The sequence below is a fragment of the Argentina silus genome (genome assembly GCF_951799395.1).
Source record: "Argentina silus genome assembly, chromosome: X".
In the NCBI taxonomy this organism is placed as follows: domain Eukaryota; kingdom Metazoa; phylum Chordata; class Actinopteri; order Argentiniformes; family Argentinidae; genus Argentina; species Argentina silus.
In genome coordinates this window covers 1,115,183-1,139,160 of record NC_139653.1, presented here as the reverse complement: position 1 = coordinate 1,139,160, position 23,978 = coordinate 1,115,183, and the positions used below count along the sequence as shown (strand labels likewise).

Below are 23,978 nucleotides of genomic sequence, written 5' to 3'. Positions count from 1 at the left end.
ACTCATTGGACGGCGCTTCATATGAGGACATATACCCAAAACATTCTGCCATAGCAACAAGGGAGTTTTTCAGGGCCAAAACATGGAAAGCTTTTGACTGGCCAAGTCAATCTCCAGATTTAAATTCTATTGAACATGCATTTAATTTGCTGAAAAGGAGACTTCATGCAAAACGTCCTCAAAACAAACAACTGAAGATGGCTGTAGTACAGGCCTGGCAGAGCATCACCAGAGAAGATACCCAGCCTCTGGTGAGGTCAATAGTTCGCAGACTTCAGGCAGTTATTGCGTGCAAAGGATTGTCGACCAAATACTAAACATGAGTGCTTAATTTAAACATTTGATAAATCTGTCCCATCACTTTTGGTGGCCTAATATAGAGGGAGTGTGTCTAAAAAGTGTTTTAATGTCTTCACAGTGTCACGGTGATAGCAACATGTATAGAAAACCCAAAATAAAAGCTGAGACTCTACTTTCACTACTTTCACTTTGATTTCAAATCCAAACGTTTAGAACACAGAGTCAAAAGAATAAAAAAAGGCTTCACTGTCCCGCTACTTACACAGGACACTGTATCATACTGTTGCTCTAAACATTGGGTTGTTGAACTTTTATGCCGCATCAACACTGTTGCACTGCTCAAAACAACTATCAGATAAATGTATCCGTTTTATTAAGAATGCTTTTATTGTGAGGTAAAAACTGTACAAAATACATAAAATTGCACATCATCAATGAATTGCACTTACTTAATGTATAGCTGTGTGTCTGTCTTTTAGTATGCTTGCTAGCTACAGTAGAAGCTTGTTAGACTGTGAACCCTGCGACAGTGAAATGTGTGACCAGGTAAACAAGAAAAGTGTGTGAATTGATGTTGATGTTTTCAAATAGTCCTACTGTACTCAATTTGACAAAATTGAACATATTGGATATTATTAGACATACAGTAATTCAATAAAAGTGAGGTTTTGATTATCTACCGCTAACTGTGTGGGTGCAGTTAAGTGCATTTTGATCATATGTTTTGTGGCTACATCAGTAGTTTCTCCTCTACACTACAGTATTTATCACTGATATACAAATATAGAGACCGATGCCCTACACGTTAATGTATACATAGCGCAGTGCATGGATTGCTTTTCTTAGACTGTTAATAGATCTCCCCCCCCGCCCCCCCCCCCCCCCCCCAACAAAATGTAATCATATAGATGTTAGTTAATAAAATGTGTTTTGGAAAAATAATCAGTGTTCTAAATGAATCAAAATTCTTGTGGAGTTGCAGAATTTTCAATAATTATGATTATAAGATGGACCATATGGGCTGTGATGATGAACTGTTGAGCGAAGCGAGTTAGCATGTGAAATACATATTCCAGAGAGAATAGTATGGGGTTCATATTTTTACTGTACATTTCTTTGCTGTGGGTGATTGCGTGAGTTAGCCAGGCACTATGGCCTATGTTTAATTGAAAGGCAATTATAGCTTTATGTGTATGAATTGATAGAGAAGTTTCAAAACTATGTTTTATTTTTGCCTGAAATTCAATAAAAAGCTATTTAAAAGTATATGTAGGAAATACTCTGCTTCAGATGGTATTGAACAAGAGTGTAACATAACGAGAAACCTGAGAAAAGTCTGTATTATATATTGTTAGTCTGTATTATCTGTGCAGTAAAAACCCATTCAAACCATACTTCTGCATCTTCAGGGATGGGAGCTGCTACCAGAAGGGGGACCTTCAATTACATTCAAATTTGATGAATAATGGCAACACACTGCTAGTACAGAGAGAGAGCAACATACCCTACTGTAGATATTCCAATTATTCTCTGAAGTACTCTTAGAGGGGATTTGTCAGTTTGCATGTAAGATAAGGAGAGGGATGGAGAGAAAGAGAGAAAGAAAGAAAGAAAGAAAGAGGGAGAGAGAGGAGGAAGGATATGTTTATGAAGGTAGCACTAACATACTACAATGCACTGTATTTAATTTTAGTCTTCTATCCAAGTTGCTCTCAGTATCCAAATGTTTGTGCTTTGCTGAGAGGCTATCTTGTACAGTTGAAGTAGCTCCAGAGAGGAACAGGCCTTCAACATGGGTGATTCCTCTTCTGCTCAAGCAGATGTCTCTGATGGGAGGGGCAATTGGAAAAATAAATGCTTAATCATAAATAAAAACTGAGAGACATATGCCAAGTGTATAAATAACATCCATCTTCTTCCATCTCAACAAAAAAAGACAAAAATATATATCCAGTCTCACCTTGTTATTCAGCCAGGGTGAGTCGATCCACTACTGTGTTACAGTGTGCCACAACTTGATTAGGTTAGGCAGGCGCTAAACCTCCTTGAGCAAAATATAATTTTATGTTTTTCTAATCACCAATTGACTCCCATTGCAGTTCAAACTCAGAAAACGCTCTCGACTTAGTGGTTCCACTGGTGTATGTGTTTATCCATCCTCTGGAAGAGATAGATAATCTCCTTTGTTCATTCATCCTTTGGTAGGGGAGGAGGAGAGCCAGGTAACAACATATTCCAAAGGCCATTCCAAACAAAGTCTCTAAAGTGTTTTCCTTATAGGAACCAGAGTTTCCAACGAGCATGCTTTTTGGAGTCCGTCTTGGACTTGCGTTTGGGGGTGGAGGTGAAGACCTCATGGGGGTAAGGCAGAGCAGGGCATTGTGGGTCGTCCATGGGGCACAGTCTCTTCATTAGGGAAATGAGCTTGTCCTCCTGCTGCTTGAAGTCCAGCTCCACACTGCAACACAAACAACACACAGGCTTTAACACAGTAACTTACAACACTATGTAACTCCTGGCTGCATAAGGAATGATTGATTATAGAGGTATTGAGTTTACATGAAGGTAACTCTATACAATATACTTTTGAATGATGATCAATGTAGGGTAACAATGGCTGTATTTCTTATGAAAACACACTTATAAATACACTTTACACATCCATTGAAAAAGATTGAATGTCATTTAAACAAGCATTGTTATTGTAGATCGAGGTGCCGAGGCATTTGAATTCGAATGTCACAGTTAAATCACATATTATGATATTCCTACGCCGCAGTAGATTTGTTCCGTTCACAATGTTAGTAGTTTTGGGAAATATATTTCTCAGTTACAGTTGGCAGAAACCACCACAATCTATTCTAAAATAAATACTTAAAGCATTGTTTTCACAATTTACGGATTTGTTGTATAACCATTGTATTAGCAATAATGTCCTTGACGCTGGATTTATTGTCAATATTGTTGTGCCTAATAATTCCCCCGACCCGTGACAACATTTACAGTAAATCATGCCTCTCTGGCATTATTGCTGAATTAGATCACGTGGATGGTCACCTACTATTTTTGTAGTGAGTATTACATGAATTTCACATGAATGATGCCATTCAAAAGCATGACTCTGCACATAGTCTATGATATTTGATTGTATTTTAAAGTATTTAAAGATGATGATATGGTGCAGGAGAGCCTGTGCCAAATCACCAGCATTCGATTTTCCTCTGATGATAATCCAGCTCCGTCACTAGCCATGGATTTCAGATGGATTCTGGGATGGGGAGAAGGCAAAAAGACAATATCACTTCACCAACACTCGCCCTGGCAACACTAATGAATCCAGAATGTATTTGGTGTGACATCATGAAATGTAGATATGTACTATATACCCACCGGCCACTTTATTAGGTACACCTGTTCAACTGCTTGTTAACGCAAATATCTAATCAGCCAATCACATGGCAGCAACTCAATGCATTTAGGCATGTAGACATGGTCAAGACAACCTGCTGAAGTTCAAATCGAGCATCAGAATGGGGAAGAAAAGTGATTTAAGTGACTTTGAACGTGGCATGGTTGTTGGTGCCAGACTGGCTGGTCTGAGTATTTCAGAATCTGCTGGTCTACTGGGATTTTCACGCACAACCATCTCTAAGGTCCGAAAAAGAGAAAATATCCAGTGAGCAGCAGTTCTCTGGGTGAAAATGCCTTGTTGATGCCAGAGGTCAGAGGAGAATGGCCAGACTGGTTCGAGATGATAGAAAGGCAACAGTAACTCAAAGGTTGGTGGTGGTGGTGTAATGGTGTGGGGGATATTTTCTTGGCACACTTTGGGCCCCTTAGTACCAATTGAGCATTGTTTAATCACCACAGCCTACCTGAGTATTGTTGCTGACCATGTCCATCCCTTTATGACCACAGTGTACCCATCTTCTGATGGCTACTTCCAGCAGGATAACGCGCCATGTCACAAAGCTCACATGATCTCAAACTGGTTTCTTGAACATGACAATGAGTTCACTGTACTCCAATGGCCTCCACAGTCACCAGATCTCAATCCAATAGAGCACCTTTGGGATGTAGTGGAACAGGAGATTCGCATCATGGATGTGCAGCCGACAAATCTGCAGCAACTGCGTGATGCTATCATGTCAATATGGACCAAAATCTCTGAGGAATGTTTCCAGCTCCTTGTTGAATCTATGCCACAAAGAATTAAGGCAGATCTGAAGGCAAAAGAGGGTCCAACCTGGTACTAGCAAGGTGTACCTAATAAAGTGGCCGGTGAGTGTGTATGTACTATATAATGTGTGTATCTGTCTGTGTGTTTCAGTATTTAGTCCAGGGTATTCCCTATGAGGATATATCTGTGTATAAAAATCGGATATGGGTCGTTTTCTGACATTTCGCTTTCCTCATGTGTGGGTGTAATCCCTGGCTGGCCATCATCTGATTCCATTTGGTCACCGATTTTGAAATCTGAGATTAAATCTGTCAGTGCAGAGAGAAGTACAGAGCTTAATCCCAAACCAATTGAAATCATTCAGAACCCAAGCAAGCATACCCTGATATAATGCAGCATAAGCAGAGGACAAACGCATTATTAAACATCATGTACTCTACTCATTTTCCATTTAGAGCTATTGATTTAGTGCAGTCTATTAATTCATTTATTCTTTGCTCTCACTCTGTGTGTGTGTGTGTGTGTGTGTTTGTGTGTGTCTGCATTTTCATGTGTAATAAATATGGAAACTACTACACTACCTTAAAAATAAGCGAAGTATGAAACATACTGTCAATTTAATACATCTGACTAAAAATATTTGGTAACACTACTTAGAGTGATGATAATGTAACATCCATAAAGCATTCATTAATATACAGTGCCCTGGGTAATTATTGGGACAGTGAAGCATTTGTTCTTCTTTTGGCTCTATACTCCAAAATGTTTGTAGGCCTCCTATTTCATGGCACCAAATGTAATAGGACAACTAGCTTGACAGGTGTATTCCATCACATCATTTGTGCAGGCATAAGAGAGCTGTCAATGTCTAGTATTGATTCTAGGCTTTGCGTTTGCCTTTGGAGTCTGCTATTGGTGTCTGTCAACATGAGGGCCAAAAAGGTGTCAATGAAAGTGAAGGAAGCAATTATTAGGCAAAAAGATGTAAAACTATCAGAAACATGGCCAAAACCTTTTTATTATTAAAAAGAAAAAAAGCACTGGGCTCAGCAATTGCAAACAGGCTGGTAGGCCAGGGAAGACTTTTACAGTGGATGACCGAAGAATGCTCTCCATAATTAAGAAAACCCCCCAAAACAAGTGTCTCATAGATCAGGAACACTCTCCAGGAGGTAGGTGTGAATGTGTCAGAGACTACCATCATCAGAATATGTGCAAAACCTTCAAATGCAAATCAATTTATAACTTTATATAATGTGTATTTTCTGGACTTCTTTGTTGATATTCTGTCTCTATTTGTTAAAATAAAAGTACCATAAAAATTATAGACTGCTCATTTCTTTGTAATCGGGCAAACTAACAAAATCAGCAGGGGATCAAATAATTATTTCCCCCACTGTAACTGGCAGATGGAATTGGGATTCTAAAATACTGGAATCGGAAGAGAAGATTCAAAAGCAATAAGATATATATGGGCGATTCTTAGACTACGGGCACTTTCATGTCCTTTGATCATATTTTATAAAAGAAAATAAAAATTGGGAATATTCACACTTTCATAGTTATCTTTACAATTAAAGTACTTTAGGAACTTTTTACCGGTAGTCTACGATGATTTCTTCACCTTTTTCAACATCGTTATAGATGCAAATATTGCTGTTTTGTGCCTGTCCCACACCCAGACTTCTGATCTTCAATAATGAAAATGAAGTGTAAAAAAATTATTTATCTTTTTTTTTTATTTTTTAAATGTGACTGAATAAAGTATCAGTAAAATAATCTAAACATAATTGTGGTATTTAAGGTCAAACAACTATTTATGTGATTTTATATACAAAATGTAGTTGTCCCACAGTATTGCCATCATTTCCACCACAACACTGTAATGTCCCTTTAAAAAGTTTGTATGAAAGATGGTTTGGGTAGTTTCTATGGAGATGAACAGTGACATCACAGCACATGTCTGATATGGACGATATTTTGGATTTCTTCACCAACTTTTGAAGAAAACTCAAGGTAAATATTGCTTGAAATGAAAATATTTTTATTGTATGTAATTTCCAAACATGACGTAACATCAATTGAGTTTGTAAATGAATCGATTTTTTAACATACATAGATGTATTTTGCATGCATGAAATGCTAGATACCAATTCATAGCTAATCTGTGATGCTAGCTTGGACTTTTTTACAAAATACTGTAAGATTGTCATTTCCACCTCCGTAATTTCCAACACATTACCTTCTTGGGTGGAAATGACAAAGGTGAGGTGGAAATTACATTTATGCTTACAAGGTGCAATTCATAGATTGTGAGGCTACATATGTGTAATTTATTTATTAAAATGTACAATGTTAATGTTTTATTCAAATGTATATTTGTTGAAATGCATTTTCATCTATTTTTAAGATGCCGCGGACCTCTACTGCAGAAAGGTCTCAGGCCTATAGGGACAGAATAAAAGAGGACCCTGTCAAATATGAAGAGCGACTGAAAAGAGACAGGGAGAGATACCTGAGGAAAAAAGAAAGAGGGGTTGTGAAGCCAATTGCAGATTTGTCAAAGGGAGAACAACGCAAAAGAAGGAGACAATGGAGAACCAATCCAAAAAATTATCGGGAGAAGATGAACAAAGCTCTTAAGGTACAGGCCTACCTTTCTACCACTACACCACCAAACTCTCCAGATTCGGTGCAGCCATAACATGATGTCGCTCCACCTCCCACACCACCCTCACCAACCTCACTATCATCCTCTGCCCAACCTTTAAATCAACAACAAAGGGGAAGGAAAAAGGTTCTAAGAAACCGTTCAAAAGTGTATGCAGCATTGTATGAAAGCAATGCTAAGCTTGAGAAGGCTCTGCAGAAGGCCGAGAGGTACCGCAAACGGTATGATCGATTATTGAAGAAAGTGAGGCAGGCTGACTCCTCAAATGCCAAGTCAAAAAAGCAGATGGCAGCACCACCACACACACTAAGAAGAACTTTGGTTTTCCATAATGCTCTTCTTGCTGAGCTGAGAGACAGATATGAAAATCTCTCCTCCGAGAGAGAAAAACAACTTATTTCGAAGATAATGGCAGGAAAGATCCTCAAGAAGTATCGCCTACTGAAAATGGCTAGAACAGAATTTGGCTTCTCAGCCAAGAGAAGGAGAAATAATGAAAAGAGGTCTGCAGCACTTACATACACAAGGAAGAAGCAAAAAAACAGCATCAGCACAGACACAGAAGAGAAAATCAAGCAATTCTTAGAAAGAGATGAGAACAGCCGAGCAACAACTGGTAAGAAGGAGACTGTGACACAGAAAAAAATGAAAAAACAAAAGAGATTCCTTAATGAACCCATGGAAATACTTCATGAGAAATTTAAGAAGGAGTATCCTGACATACAGATTTCTTACAGTGAGTTCTGCAAGAAACGTCCTTTTTGGATTATAAAGCCCACAGTTAAGGACAGAGACGCATGCCTATGCAAGACGCATGCCAATCTGCAGTTAATGGCAGACAAACTGCTGCAGCACAAAGTGATCAACAGCAGTAAAATTGAAGATTTAGTTGTCTCTCTGTGCTGTTCACCCTACACCAAGGAGTGTATGTACAGAGAATGTCCCAACTGTGTGGACAAAGAATTGCTAACCTCAGCCTTTGACCCTGGGGCCCAGACATTTTGGCACGCATGGAAGGCAAAAGCTGAGGAGAGAGAGAAGAAAAAGAAAGATGGAACTAAAGAGAAATTCACAGTTCATCTCACTGTTAAGGAGAAAGTAGAGAGCACACTGCATACTTTACTTCTTACTTTCTACTCTCTCTCTCTCTCTCTGCCCTGTGTTCAGGATGCTTTACAGTTCATGTTATATGATAATTGATATGATATAGTTTAAGGTGCCTTTTAAAAGTTCTCTTCAGAACAATGTTCATCTAAGAGACCGATTAGAATTTTACAATACCAAACTCACTCACACACACACACACACACGCGCGTGCATGCTCAAGATGCTTTACAGGCGCTCAAGATGCTTTACAGTTCATGTTGCAATGCATTGACATGACAAAGGTTTAAGGTGTTTTATTTAAGTATTCGGAAATTCATAATTTTACAATCACAACTTCGTGTGACTATTTTTGGTTAAAGTTGTTTACAGTAAGACTGTTCATCTGTTCATGGTAAGAGACCAAACAGACTAAATGGATTTGTTTAATGGAATTGTGTGCTTCAGAAGGTTTTCAAATAAATGTCTTCTGTTTTTCTACATGGACGTCCATTCATTGTCATTTCCACAGCACCCAGTCATTTCCACCACCTCATACCTTTTAAAAAAAATAGTTACAAAATTCTAATCACTCATTAAAAACGTCTGCATAGTTTATGGGATAATGTTCCACTTAATGTAATAACACAAGTAGTTATTTCCTGAAATGTATCTAACCAATCCAATATTATATTTCAGGTTGTGGTGGATGTAAGCTTTGTGTTTGGTTAGTTTAGAAATTAGTTTAGAAAAAAAAGGATCTTCGTCTGTAATTTGAACCTGGTTTGGATTCAAAATATCCGACCTCAAGACTATCATCTGCAAGCTATATCGGCGGCCTGTGATTACGAAAGGAGGTAACACGACCAACCTTTTCCATCACCTCAAAATAAATCATGTCCGCGAATAGTGCCATAGTTTAGTACTGGTGGCAATGTTGTCAACAATGAAACCAGAGGCTGTTGACACGCTAGTTTTTCTGGCCCATAACTAGTGATGTGTCCTTCCGTGTCGAGGCTTCGAAGCGTGTGTCGAGTAATCCAGGAAGATTTCTGTGAATCGCGTATCGAAGCTTGTGTCATGACGTATGTGGTGACGTTCGAAGCCTCGCGAGCCGGCCGTACCACGTGACTGATTCAGGAAATGGTTCGCGGGTTTGGCGTGCGATTCGAAATATAAGGGGCAACGAAACGCAATGGACCTCCCCTGTCCCCTCACATTTTGTGGATTTGGAACTTTATTGCGCGTTTGCAATCTATTCGAGCTTCTTTTTTTTTTGCGATGGAACCAGCAAGAAAGAGGAGATTTTCCCCTGTCTGGAAACATTTTGAGCTGATCTCTCCAAATAAGGTATACGTAATATAAATAAATGTGACAACACAGCGTATCCCTTGTTCTAATTTCTTTATTCTAATGTCTGGTATTTTAAAAGGTGAAGTGTCTGTTGTGTTCAAAAGAACTGGGATACAACAATAACACCTCATCTATGCTGAGGCATTATAGAGCCCTGCATGAAAACAAGGAGACCAACCAAGGTGGACCAAGCTCAGGTAAGCCATTTTAGGATGCAATGATAAGACAGCATACAAACATGGTACACGGTACCTTTGTATTATGGTATTATTGTATTATTTGTACGTACATGGTACGTTTGTATTAGACAACATTAATTTATATTTTAAATGTGACTAATTAATGATATCTGTAATTGAATAGTGCATTTTTTGTCATCAGGAGAGAAGAATGATGTGGATGAGGCCTTGGTCAATATGGTGAATCAGGATTTCCAGCCCTTCACTATTGTGGAGGACAAAGGGTTCAGAAAGCTTGTTAGAGCTTTGAACCCTACAAGGCAGGTGCGTATGTGAGCACATGAAGAATTTTTCCCCATTTCCCCATATTTGCCATTCCAAGAGTGTTCTCTTCTTTCCTTTAGGCTTTGAAAGCTATGGTGGAGGACAGATATAAGGAATCCAAGGAGAAAGCCAAAGTTATTGTGTCTATTAACACTGATGCGTATCTAGCTGTGACATGCCATTTTATAGATGCAAGCACCTCTTTGCATTCTGTTGTTTTAGGGGTGCTGTATTTCCCTGAGGCACATACTGCACATACAAATTTGGCAAAAGTAAAAGCAGCACTTATGTCAGAGTGGGGTATTACACACAAAGTTACTTGCCTTGTGACTGATGGCGCAGCAAATATGAGTGCTTGTGCCAAGGAGCTTCGTTTGCGTCACACAAATTGTGTGGCGCATACTTTAAATTTACTCATTAAAAAGGCTCTTGACCAAAACACTGTTGTCTGACATCCGGGCAAAATCTAGGAAGACAGTGGGCTATTTCAAGAGCAGCACCACTGCAAAGGTGAGTTCCTTTATTTCATTGCAATATTCTAAATGACGCTGTTTTGTTTAAGTTGCTGCTGCAGTGACACTTGAATTAATCACTTTTTGTTGGCTAATTTTATAGGAGAGGCTGACACAGGTGCAGGAGCAAATGGGCCGGCCGGCACTGAAGCTAATTCAAGAGGTGGATACACGCTAGAACAGCACATACCATATGCTCCAACGTGTTTATGACCTCAGGGAACCTGTAGGAGCAGCTTTGGCAGGCCTACGCACTGACATTGCCCCACTCTCATCAGAACAGTATGAAATTATCGCAGAATGTCTAAAAGTGCTGTCCCCATTTAATGATGCCACAGTTGAGCTGTGAGAGGAGAAGAGAGTGTCTGGATCAAAAGCCATTCCCCTTTTATCAATGCTATACCACGCACTGGAGGAGGAGGAAATGGGAATTGTCCAAACTCCAGAGAGCACAGCAATGGCTGAGAGCCTGAGGAGACAGTTAAGGGAGAAGCTATACACTTTGCAATCAATGAGCATCATGTCACTGACGACACTGCTCGATCCCAGGTTTAAAAAGATAGGCTTCTTTAGCCCCAATAAAGCAGCAGATGCCGAGAAGAGGCTCACTTCTGAATGTGCTGCTGTTATACGAAACAGCACGTCTTCCTTCTCATCATCATCGTCATCACAACAGCACATATCAGAAGCTTCTCAGCCTGTGACTCAAGGTAATGGATACATTCTAATTGTGTTATTGTAGGCCTATTTAGTCACTTACAGCCTGTTTGTCTATCCTAGGTAGCAAACTGTGGCATCGTTTGGACACCACAGTCCTGCAGACGAGGACCCAAAATGTCACTGCGGACACAACAGTGGAGGTCCAAACGTACCTGGGTGAACCAAACATTGAAAGATTGGAGAACCCCCTGGAGTATTGGGAAAGACAGAAAAATGTATATCTCAACTTGTATAAACTTGCTGTTCCCACTTGCTGTACTTGCTTCATCTGTGCCCTGTGAAAGGGTATTTTCTAAAGCAGGTGAAGTCCTCTCAAAAAAAAATAAAAACGCCTGAGGCCCAGCACTGTGGAAAAGTTGTTATTTTAAAATAAAAATGAATCAAATGTTGTCCCTATTTTACGTGTTACATGTTGTCCCTAGTAACACAAGCACATTCACATCACAACCCTCTCCCCAATTTGTTTCAACTTTCCCCTCTGTCCCTGCCATCATTCTATCAGAAAAACAGACACTATATTAATGAGTATATTATTTGTTCTCCCGGCAAGAGTTCGAATTAAAAATATAAAAATAATAAAAAGAACTCAAAGCCCCTTACAGGGCTCTGGTACCAACCCTCTAGTAACAGGTTTGGACCTCAGGTCCGGTGTAGGTCGGTGGCGGTTAGATTCACTCCGCTGTTAACAGTCTAAGAATCCCTTAGTTCCCCCTTGGCTTCATTCACCCACTTCAGTTGTACTGAAAATTCACCCCTATAAAACCGTGCACAGAAGCGGGCAACCTCTATGGTTGAACGACTGCTCTAACCTTAACGAGTGCAAGTTGGTGTGGTTGCGGATAAAGGATTTATCGGTATGTATAATATACCCAAAGGAGGTAATAATAATGGGCCAGATATAACCATTCAGATCCTATGATAACACATGCACAGTAACCTATAACCTTTCACATTACCAGGAGGAAATATATGACTTGTGATGAGTTACGCAATTTAAAGTAAAAATAATAAACCATTAAATTTCATGAAACTGTTGCTTTAAATGCAGGATATGATCTTTAATAATAGTTCAAAGCATTACAGCATAGCTAAAATATCATAAAATGGGGTTACAGACAGTATTCTAAAATGTTAATCAGATAAAATATAGAAACATGATAAAAATCCTAAAAGTAAATAAAGCCATACCTCTGTCCCTACTCTGCCTGTTCTACTGTGTGTGAGTGAAATTTAGAGAGGCTCCAGTTTCGAACCCGGTTCCTCTTTCCGCCGTGGTTGTGGTGGAGAGCTTGAGTTTCCTCTACCCAGCCAAGAGGCTCTGAATCCCCGCGGAGGGCCTCAGCTTTGCCCCTGACAAGTAAAACCTGGAAAATCCACTAAAATTTATTTTCTTTTGAATTGATTGAAGAATCCGGAAATCTAGAAGATCCGGAAATCTGGATGATCCGGAAATCTTGAAGTTCCTGAACTCATGTGTCCAAGTATTGTCCGTGAAACTGTCGAAAAATCCTATAATAATATGTCTAAATGTGATCCAGGAATTTGTGAAAACCTATAATAATAGCCCCCAGTCTTCCTCACCGCCACAGCCTCAACAGCTAAGGGAGGTGCCCCGTGCTGAGAGAGGAGCTGTGGAGTTTTCAGAGTGTGGTCAAGTCACCAACTAAATTCTACCAAAATGATGTCCAAATGCTGTCAAGAAACTTGTCCTCAAAAGCTGTTCAGCGGTTGCAATTCGTGAGTCAGAATTTGATCAGAGTATGAGCTCCGGGCTTGGTCTCCAACACACTCTCTCCTGCTCCGATGCTTCAGGTATTACGCTCCACAGCGGGGTGCGACCAGCGAAATGCCCCGAAAAGCTTGTTTTATACCCTTGTGTATGTGTGTCTATGTCAGAACATTGTGTGTCTATGTTTTGCATAGTGTGTGTCTCTGTTTTGCAGAGCAGGCCTACAAAGTATTTGCAGAGAGTGTCTAGACAAGGGGGGGGGGGGGGGGAGAATAGCAACACCAGATTTCGCAACACTAAAATTAGGAAAGTTTCTCTGTCCCTCAATAAGTATGGCTTTCAGGCCCCATCACATCAACACATTCTCCAACCGTATAACCGTATAATAATCAATCTTTTTAAAGGATCTAAAACCAGTAAAACATTCTATTCTTCATATCATTAGTATTACACATTTCTTAACAGGTTCACACTTAATTTTGGACGCCATGGTACTTTTCAGTTGGGGACTTTCCACCACCTGACCTGCCTCTCCCGGCAGGCCTTACACAATATCCCCTTTCTTGCAGTGATTAATCTTTGTACCCATGACTACAACTTTCAGTAATATAGTACCTTACTTCAGTGATCATCTCTAAATAAGATTACACAATCAAACATGGGTATTCTCATATTCTTAGCACTTTCTTTGATAGCGGGCCGTCATCACGATGAGGCCTAAGCAGATATGGTGACACGGGGTCATACACTCACATTCTAGTTATGTCTATGCAGTTTTAGGCTGTTACATATGTTTGAATCAACTTATCACTTCAGTCACATCATCTGTATGCAATTATGCAGTTACACAATGTGTGAATCATTTTATCATCTATAAGCAGTTATGCAGTTGCACCTATTTGAGGGATAAATCAAAGATAAAATGTGTTTCAGGAACATCCCCCCAGCTGCTAAGCTTTTTCTCTTTCTCGCAGTGTCGTGGTGATTCACCAAGGTTGCTCTCAAACCCCAGGCCAATCCTGCTTCGCTTAACTGGGTAACGTTGGGAATGGTGTTTAGGCCGGGGAAAGGCCATACTAGACTCGCCCTCGGCAACAGTATATTATTTGTTTATTGGCATTATCATTTAAGCACAATTCAATTCAAAGCTTCACGCACCAAAGCCATTTATTGTCCACTTGATGGCACAGTAGAGCAAATGAAGCACCATGAAGCTTCGGCCCATGAGTGAACCAATTGGATGGAAAGCTTCAATGCTTCATGAAGCTTCATCTCGCCATCACTACCCATAACCTGTGAGAGATGGAAGTAGTATGCGCACACATGACTGGGTGATACGTTTTTTGTTGTTATTGAAACGTGGGAGTAAACATCCCTAAAGTGAAACTACCCATTTTATTTTTGTTGTTTAATTCAGCTCTTATTATTTATCTATCCTGCATTTTTGCACTGTTTCATTTGTTTGAATGTTGTTCCTGGCTGACTTGAAAAAAGGTTGTAGGTCCTACGTAGGAAAAGGGTCCTATGTAGAAAACTTTTTATCCTGCTTTTTGCACTTCTATCCTGCAGTTTATCCTGCACTTTTTTGTTGAGTAGGTAGTTATGAGTGGATCGTTTGTTAGTTCCCCATTCTTGAGCGACTCTGTTTGTATTTTCTTTGGGGGACCTAACAGAAGGTTGAATTATTTGCAAGATTATATGCATAATAAAAAATACTCGCCAGTGTACATTTTGTTCCGTGTCTCACGTCATCGTTCAGAGTGTGGACAATATTGTGCATCCTAAAGGGTAGCTGAATATACATATTTTTTAAGGTAACAGACCTAAAGTATTTGGTTCAGGACATTCAAGCCCAAGATCAGGGGCAGTAGATGTGTGTTTTATCCTAAAGTAATTGGATAGACAGCTGTTTGGGAACACTTTGTCGTTTTGTTTTGTTTTTGAGAAGAGGAGAGTTTGAGTTGTTCATATTGTTTTTCATTAGATTTCAGTGTGCCATTGGTTTCACAATGTGATTGGGGCAGTATATTGATAAGCATGGGGTACATGATATACACTACAGCAGTTAGACAGCCATGATGAGCCCTATGAATGGGCTATGTCTGAGCTCAACAGTAACCCAAAGATATTAAAGAATAAGAAAGAAAAAGTGGCCACAGCATTACAAGACTGAGTTGCTCTTCCTCCCAGGGAAAACCTGCCCTCTCCAAGACTTCTCCATCACAGTAAAGAATTCTACTGTGACCTCCTCCCAGAGCCAAGAACCTTGGGGTGATCCTTGACAACCACTTATCCTGTGTGGCGAACATCACAGCGACAGCACGCTCCTGTAGATTCTTCCTCTACAACATCAGAAGGATACGTCCATTCCTCACCAGCAGCACAACTTTTGGTCCAAACACTTGTGATCTCTCGCCTTGACTACTGCAACGCACTCTTGGCCGGACTCCCTGCGTCCACCATCAGGCCTCGGCAACTCACCCAGAACACTGCTGCCCATCTGGTGTTTAATCTCTCCAAATTCTCCCATGTCACTTCCCTCCTCCACACCCTTCACCGGCTCCCGGTAGCAGCTCGCATCAGATTCAAGACCCTGGTGCTTGCCTACTGGGTGGCAAAGGGAACAGCCCCTCCCTACTTGCAAGCAATGGTCAGCCCCCAAACACCTGCCCGATCACTCCGCTCTTCCACCTCGGCTGGCCACTGGCACCGCCACCTCTACGTGGATGCAGCAGCCGCACTACTCGGCTTTTCACTGTCCAGGCGCCCCGCTGGTGGAACAAGCTTCCCACTGCTGTCATGACTACAGAGTCACTACCAATCTTCTTGACATAAATTGACTGCTCTTCAGGCTACATCTTAACGGTCCCTCCTAAAGACCTCTTCACCCCCACTACCCCCCTGTACAAGTTTCTCTCCTGTTAATAAAACAAAAATTAAAAATAAAATAATTCTTCCTTCTTCTAGCATTGTTACTGCCTATGGCCCCTGGTCCGAGCATTGATTACTTTATCTTCTGATGACTGATTCATGTATGTATTTGTTGTAAGTCGCTTTGGATAAAGTGTCTGCTCAATGCCATGAATGTAAAATGTAACAAGCACTCCTTGTTTCTCACAAAAAGTTCAAGACAAGAATATCTACACTAGAAAAGGAGGATAGTGTACTACAGGATCAGGTCGAACAGCAAGCTTCTGCAATCAAAATATGTAAATCCCAGACTAATGTTAGTGCAGAAGTTCAGTTATCGCTAATGAAGGAAGTTTCTGGGCAAAAGGAAATCATTGCTGCTACACAAACAACCTTAGAGGACGCATCTGCAGCTTTAGCGAAAGTGCAGACGGCTTATGATTAATTATTAGAAACATGCAATAAGAGGTCTGAACACACTTTTTGGGATAGAGAAACACAGCCAGACACACAAAGGCAGGGGGATAGATCTGTTGTATCTGTATCTGTTGATACAGTAAGGTTCCCCGTAGCCCCAGTGTATAAGTCAACCACTTATACAACAGTGAAACCCATGTCTCCCGGAGACAGATTCAATAGGTAGGAATAAGTTTGAAACTGGTCAGCGGGACTCTGTGGAATTTTTTGCTACTTTAGAATGCCAGGCTGATTTACATAGCTTAACTGATTGTGACGTGTGTTGTATTGATGGCTTGTGTGCCCGATTCTTTGGCCAATGCTCTTCCTCACAATATACAGACTAAGAATGCAGATGCAGAAGCTAGGAAAAAGGCTTTGCTTGCTGTATTGGGTACTTGTTCAGTAAACTGGCAAAAGATAAAGAGGTACAAATGACACTTAAAGAACATCTGGCAGGATATGTATGTATATTGTGGGAAGCTTTCAGTTCATACAGTGCCATTGTTGGGTTAACTCAGCAAGACCAAGACCCGCTTTTCAAGTCAGCACTGATTGCACAGAGCGATGCTAACACACGTCAAGCAATTGCACTACACATAGATTCCAACACCCCGTACACAGACATAGTGATAAACTTAATGGCAACTACAAGCTACCCTGTAGCTGCTTTTGGGGATACACAATGCACCCACTTTTGAAGGGGGAGCTATTCTGCCTCCTACATTGAGAGCCCATCCCCTGGGGAGACAAGTGGCTGTGAGCTGTGTGGAATGTTTTGAGGGGTGTCAGAGCTGTGATGTCATCAGTATAGGAGGGATAAAATGAATGGTGGTTTGGTCTCCTTGCCAACAGCTCCTAGTTTAAATACTGTGGTTGTCCTGTCGTGTGGTTCTCGTCATAGGTTGTAAAGTAGCATTGTTTTGAATGACCTGTGGTCATCTCCCTATCTCTCTGTCTCTCTCTATTAGAATGTAACATTTTTCTATTAAGTATATGCCTTGTAATAATTGTATGAGAATACAGTATTATTAAAGCCTCATTTGACTCATTTGACCATTCTTGCACTAAATCAACACAAACTCAACAATTCTTAGCACATAGTGATAATTACATTGGAGTCAGATTGTCAATATTAGATATGCTTTGCTATTAACATAATATAGCCAAAAGTCTCTTTTATGTGGAAACTGATATTATAAAATGGTCTACACTTTGGACGAGAGCATCAAGGACGTATAGAGCCTACGATACTCCAATTGAAACAAAGCGGCCAAGAAGGGAGAGAACCCCAACATATGACTCAGATGGAGTTATTGTTTGCTTTAGATTAGATTAGATTAGATTAATGTAACAAGGTGCTACACACAGACGCGGACCCGGTGGTGGTAATAAGGGAAAACCCCCGTTTATTTATAATGTTCATTCGTCCTGGTCGACTTTTCAGTCGTAGCTTTTCAGCTCCTCCACCCAAAGCAGAGGCACACACATCATAAACCATTTTGTTAACGAGGCTTCATTCGCAACAGGTGCGCAATGAAGCCTCGCTTCCGTAACCCTTGCCACGGTCCTGTAGCTCCCTCTACAGGCCGAACGCTGCATGTCCCCCCACAATTAGATTCAACTTTATTGTCATTGTGCAGAGTACAAGTACAGAGACAATGAAATGCAGTTAGCGTCTAACCAGAAGTGCAAAAAAGCAGAAAAGTGCAGTGTGAACAATGTGTACAGGTAGTGCAGTATATGAGCAGTATAAGTAGTGCAGTGTAGCAGTATATGTATTAGCAGTAACATTATAAGCAGAATAAATAGAATGCAGTATGAACAGTATAAGCAGCATATGAGCTGTATAGGCAGTGCAGTATAAGCAGTATATATGTATTAACAGCAACATTAAAGCAAAGTAAATAAACAGAATAAATATGGAATGCAGTATGAACAGTATAAACAGATATGTACAGTATGTACAGATGTGCAGTGTATTAACAGTAGCATTAAAAAAAATAAAGATATGTGCATTATGAACAGTATAGACAGATGTGTACAGAAGAGCAGTAGTATGTAGTATAAGAGCAGTGTGTACAAGTGAGGATGCAGTATGTACAGTTTATAGTAATACTATAGGGTAAGAGTAGTGCAATTGTCCGGGGAGGGGGGTGTAGGGGTTGGTAGGTTGGCACCGAGGTGCAGAGTTAGAGTTCAGTAGGGTGACAGCCGCAGGGAAGAAGCTTCCTCTGAACCTGCTGGTTCGGGTGCGGAGAGACCTGTAGCGCCTCCCGGAGGGGAGTGGGGTGAACAGTCTGTGGTTGGGGTGAGAAATGTCCTTGACGATGCTGCGTGCCTTACGCAAGCATCGCTTGCCCTGGACAGCCTCAATGGAGGGGAGTGAAGAACCGGTGATGCGTTGGGCAGTTTTCACCACCCTCTGCAGTGCTTTCCAGTCAGAGGCAGAGCAGTTGCCATACCATACTGTGACACAGTTGGTGAGGATGCTCTCGATGGTGCAGCGGTAGAAGTTCACCAGGATCTGAGGAGACAGATGGACCGTCTTTAGTCTCCTCAGGAAGAAGAGACGCTGGTGAGCCTTCTTGATCAGGGTAGAGGTGTTGAGGGTCCAGGAGAGATCCTCAGAGATGTGGACACCGAGAAACTTGAAGCTGGTGACTCGCTCCACCTCAGTCCCGTTGATGAGGATGGGGGTGTGTGTACCAGCTTTTGACTTCCTGAAGTCCACAATGAGCTCTTTGGTCTTCCTGGTGTTGAGAGCCAGGTTGTTGTCGTTACACCACACTGTTAGGTGCTGGACCTCCTCGCTGTAGGCCGACTCATCGTTGTTGTTGATGAGACCAATCACCGTTGTGTCGTCTGCGAACTTAACAATGGTGTTTGAGCCATGTACAGGTGTGCAGTCGTAGGTGAAGAGAGAGTAAAGGAGGGGGCTCAGCACACAGCCTTGTGGAACGCCGGTCTTCAGGGTGAGGGTTGAGGAGGTGTGGTTATGTAGCCTAACAGACTACGGCCTGTTGGTTAGGAAGTCCAGAATCCAGTTGCAGAGGGAGGTATTGATGCCCAGTTCACTGAGTTTGGTGATCAGTTTGGAGGGGATGAAGGGGATGATGGTGTGAACTGAAGTCAATGAACAGCATTCTCACATAGGTGTTGCTATTGTCAAGGTGGGACAGGGTGGAGTGAAGTGCCGTTGAGATGGCATCCTCTGTACTCCTGTTCTGACGGTAGGCGAATTGGAAGGGGTCCAGTGTGGGTGGTAAACAGGTCTTGAGTTGAGCTAGGACCAGCCTCTCGAAGCACTTCATGATGATGGGCTTTAAATGTGGGGAGAGTGGGCACATGGCACGACATTGTAAAAGCTTTTACAGGGAGATATCCAATGGAATGGTTGGCTGTTTTGTACGTGGTAAGATAGGGCATATTGCTAGACAGTGTAAAAGTGTTGTTTGTTTTGCATGTGGCAAAACTGGGCTTATTGCAAGACAATGTGAGTCCAACACAAGGTGATAGGCCAAGCTATCAGGACATTTTGAGGAAGGTAGAGGAGTTCCAAACTGACATGGCAATACTTTTAGCAGCAATATAATGACCATACATGATCAGGAACATTTTAAAGAAAGAGCACTATCAGATGGACTGATGGATTGGATGTGTTGATACATACTAATTTAATATTTTCTCAGGTGGTGTTTTGAAGCCGGATTTAACATCTAAGGAGATATCGCATGAACATTATTGCACAAAATGGAACCTCTGAAGGAGAATCCACAGCCTCAAACTTGAAGGACTGGTATATATATTGTCTCAGATTGGATTCTGAAACTGGAGGTTGGTATTTGGAGACTATGAACTGTTGTTCAGTTGCACAACATGGAGCTCAGGAGGGAGCAGCTGGATCATTACACTTGAAGGACTAGTATACATATATGGATTACTAATTGCCCAATTCTGATTTATTTACTTTTGTCTGAGGCAGACATATTTCTATTAATTTGGTTTAAAAACAAGTGGTTGATATTTCCTGTCAAAATATACTGTATAGTATAACCTTATTTTAAATGTGCAAGCTCTTGGTGCTAAATGAAGTGACTCCAGGGAATCCAGAGACAAGTAACATTTCCCTAGCAAGAGGGAGACCAGCTTAAGCAGAACAGGTATATTTACTAAAACTGAAGAACTTTCAATTGTTGTGATGCTATTTCAATTAAGTGAAAACAGCATCAAAGGGTGGAATGTAAGATGTAGACTGTTAGAAGACATGCTAATCAGGCCAACCATTTGGAACTGGTTTTTGCAACATCCTGTTATGAAGAATTGGAAATAAAACACTGAAAGAATAGACGGGTCAAAAATGAAACTACTTACTTCTAACGGTTATGAACATGATGAATTGAACTCAACACAAGTGGTCACGTGACCAACTAACACAAGGTAACATTACGTTATATCTGAGTCCAAAAGATATTTCATGGTAAATAATGATTAATAATGCTTTGCTCATCCCTGTATGACAGACAATCGATCATATTGGATCCTAGATCATTAAGACTACCCAAAATGCTATTTTACCATGTCCTCAAGTTAAGATAAATCGGCTTGTGAGGAGTTTATGCTCCGGCCAATATCTGAAGCTGACGACTCACTCTACGTCTCTTTGATGATGCATGTGAACATTAGACATTAAATGGGAGAACCTGGTCATGATTATGTTGTGCTGTATTAACAGAACCTTTATCTAATGCACAACGTCACATTAATGCACATAGGAAGAATGAGAATAGAATATCAACAAAATAACCAATTTAAGAGTTTCAAAGCAACATACACTCTATTAGGTACACCTGTTCAACTGCTCGTTAATGCAAATATCTAATCAGCCAATCACATGGCTGTAATGTTTCTTCTTGTAGCACAAATAAGACTTCGTAAAGTTGTATCTTTATGCTAGCAGTGCTAGCTCTTTATTTACCTCTGCTCACCAAGCAGGTACAACTATAACTGAACTCTATCAGCAGTGCGCTCACTCTTAATAACTATAGTGACACCTATAGGTCGATGATATGTATAGCCAAGCTATACACATATCATTACAATGGCAGCAACTCAATGCATTTAGGCATGTAGACATGGTCAAGACGACCTGCTGACGACCTGCTTCAGACCTGACGACCTGCTGAAGTTCAAACCAAGCATCAGAATGGGGAAGAAAGGTGATTTAAGTTACTTTGAACGTGGCATGGTTGTTGGTGCCAGGCGGACTGGTCTGAGTATTTCAGAAACTGCTGATCTACTGGGATTTTCACACACAACCATCTCTAGGGTTTACAGAGAATGGTCCAAAAAAGATGCCAGAGGTCAGAGGAGAATGGCCAGACTGGTTCGAGATGATAGAAAGGCAACAGTAACTCAAATAACCACTCGTTACAACCAAGGTATGCAGAAGACCATCTCTGAACGCACAACACGTCGAACCTTGAAGCAGATGGGCTACAGCAGCAGAAGACCACACCGGGTGCCACTCCTGTCAGCTAAGAACAGGAAACTGAGGCTACAATTCGCACAGGCTCACCAAAATTGGACAATAGAAGATTGGAAAAACGTTGCCTGGTCTGATGAGTCTCGATTTCTGCTGCGACATTCAGATGGTAGGGTCAGAATTTGGCGTGAACAACATGAAAGCATGGATCCATCCTGCCCTGTATCAATGGTTCAGGCTGGTGGTGGTGGTGTAATGGTATGGGGGATATTTTCTTGGCACACTTTGGGCCCCTTAGTACCAATTGAGCATCGTTTAAACGCCACAGCCTACCTGAGTATTGTTGCTGACCATGTCCATCCCTTTATGACCACAGTGTACCCATCTTCCGATGGCTACTTCCAGCAGGATAATGCGTCATGTCACAAAGCTCACATCATCTCAAACTGGTTTCTTGAGCATGACAATAAGTTCACTGTACTCCCAATGGCCTCCACAGTCATCCAGATCTCAATCCAACAGAGCACCTTTGGGATGTGGTGGAACGGGAGATTCGCATCATGGATGTGCAGCCGACAAATCTGCAGCAACTGCGTGATGCTATCATGTCAATATGGACCAAAATCTCTGAGGTTTCCAGCACCTTGTTGAATCTATGCCACAAAGAATTAAGGCAGTTCTGAAGGCAAAAGGGGGTCTAACCCGGTACTAAGAAGGTGTACCTAATAAAGTGGCTGGTGAGTGTAAGTTTTAACCATACGTAGAGAGAGACCGTAAGACACAGGAGACCGTAAAGTCTTTAGGTTGTTTATCTCTCTCTCTCTCTCTCATATATATATACATATGTATATATAGATTAGGTTGTTATATATAGATTAGGCTATATCTAGCATAGTTTGCTCTTATCAGACACAGATTGAGTGTGTGAGCACTCTAAATGTGCAAAACCATACAGGCTTGTAGCGGGGAGACGGGGGGGGGGGGGGTGACTTAAAATCAGGAGGTATAAAGGTTTTTGTTAATTGATTATTGTTCATATTACTATGCTTTATTGTATAAAGTTGATGTGTTGTTGTTATACAGTTGGGTGGATTGCATTTGGACACTTTGGAGAGATTTCGGGACACCTGGAGAGGTTTCAAGGGAACCACTCACAAAAAGCTGTATAGCTTCTATTCTGTTAGCAGTAGCAACACAATTCTTTTATACACATGTTATTGAGAAGTTGCTGAGGCACTGTGAAGTGTTTTCAGCTATTGTGACCTATAGTAGACTTGTCAATGTTCTGTGGAAGATGACTTTGAAAATGAAAAAATACATTTCAGATATTTTATTTGCATTTGTCTCCTTGTCATGGGTAGTATGTTATTCTGAACTATGATCTGAGCATATCCACACAAACTTCAAGGTGTTACCTATCAAATGACTGCTTTTGCATCTGATCATCATATTTCTAATGTTTATAAGCAGTTTAGTTTGGGTATGTTTTTTAGACGGAAATTAGTCAAATAGGGCCTAAAGCTTAAGAGGTTAATTCTTGAGATTCCTCGGGTCTCCACCGAATTGGATAAATCCGTTTTTAGTTTTGGTGCACCTCACTGCTGGAACAATCTACAGAGTACATTACAGTTGGTTGTTCTGGTGCCACTCAGGCAATTAAACATTTTGATTGATCCTCTTTGTTTGTGTTTTATAAATACAGAAAATGAAGGTTACATTTATGAAACAGCTATGCAGATTTTGATTTGGCATGATACAGTATGGGTATACATGTAATACATGTATGTATGTATGGCCAATTTCCCTTTTGTATTTGACTCATTGTTTGGATGTATAGTACAATTATAAAACAGCTATGCAGATGCTGATATAACACAACCTATAACCTAATTTTCACCACTGTATGTAAAGTGACATACTCTGTCAATGTTACAGCACAGTGATTAAAATGCTTTGCATAAGCTTTGGCTCATAAGTAATGTTTAACATCATTGTCACCACTGTAGGTAAAGTGAAGCACTGTTCAAATGTTGTAAACTGAGATGATATAGCTAAGCATAAACTCAACCACTTTAG

General features: G+C 40.8%; 1 protein-coding gene across 1 annotated transcript in view; it reads right to left on the bottom strand.

The window, feature by feature from the left end:
• Window positions 1-2,574: 2,574 nt before the first annotated feature.
• The window catches only part of LOC310823343 (inhibitory synaptic factor 2A-like), a gene marked incomplete at both ends in the record, with an annotated part of 43,347 nt that continues 21,943 nt past the window's right edge, over window positions 2,575-23,978 (bottom strand). The window contains one exon of the mRNA XM_083696187.1: window positions 2,575-2,758. Within this exon, the coding sequence (XP_083552313.1) occupies window positions 2,575-2,758 (184 nt within the window). The remainder of the gene's footprint in view (window positions 2,759-23,978) is intronic.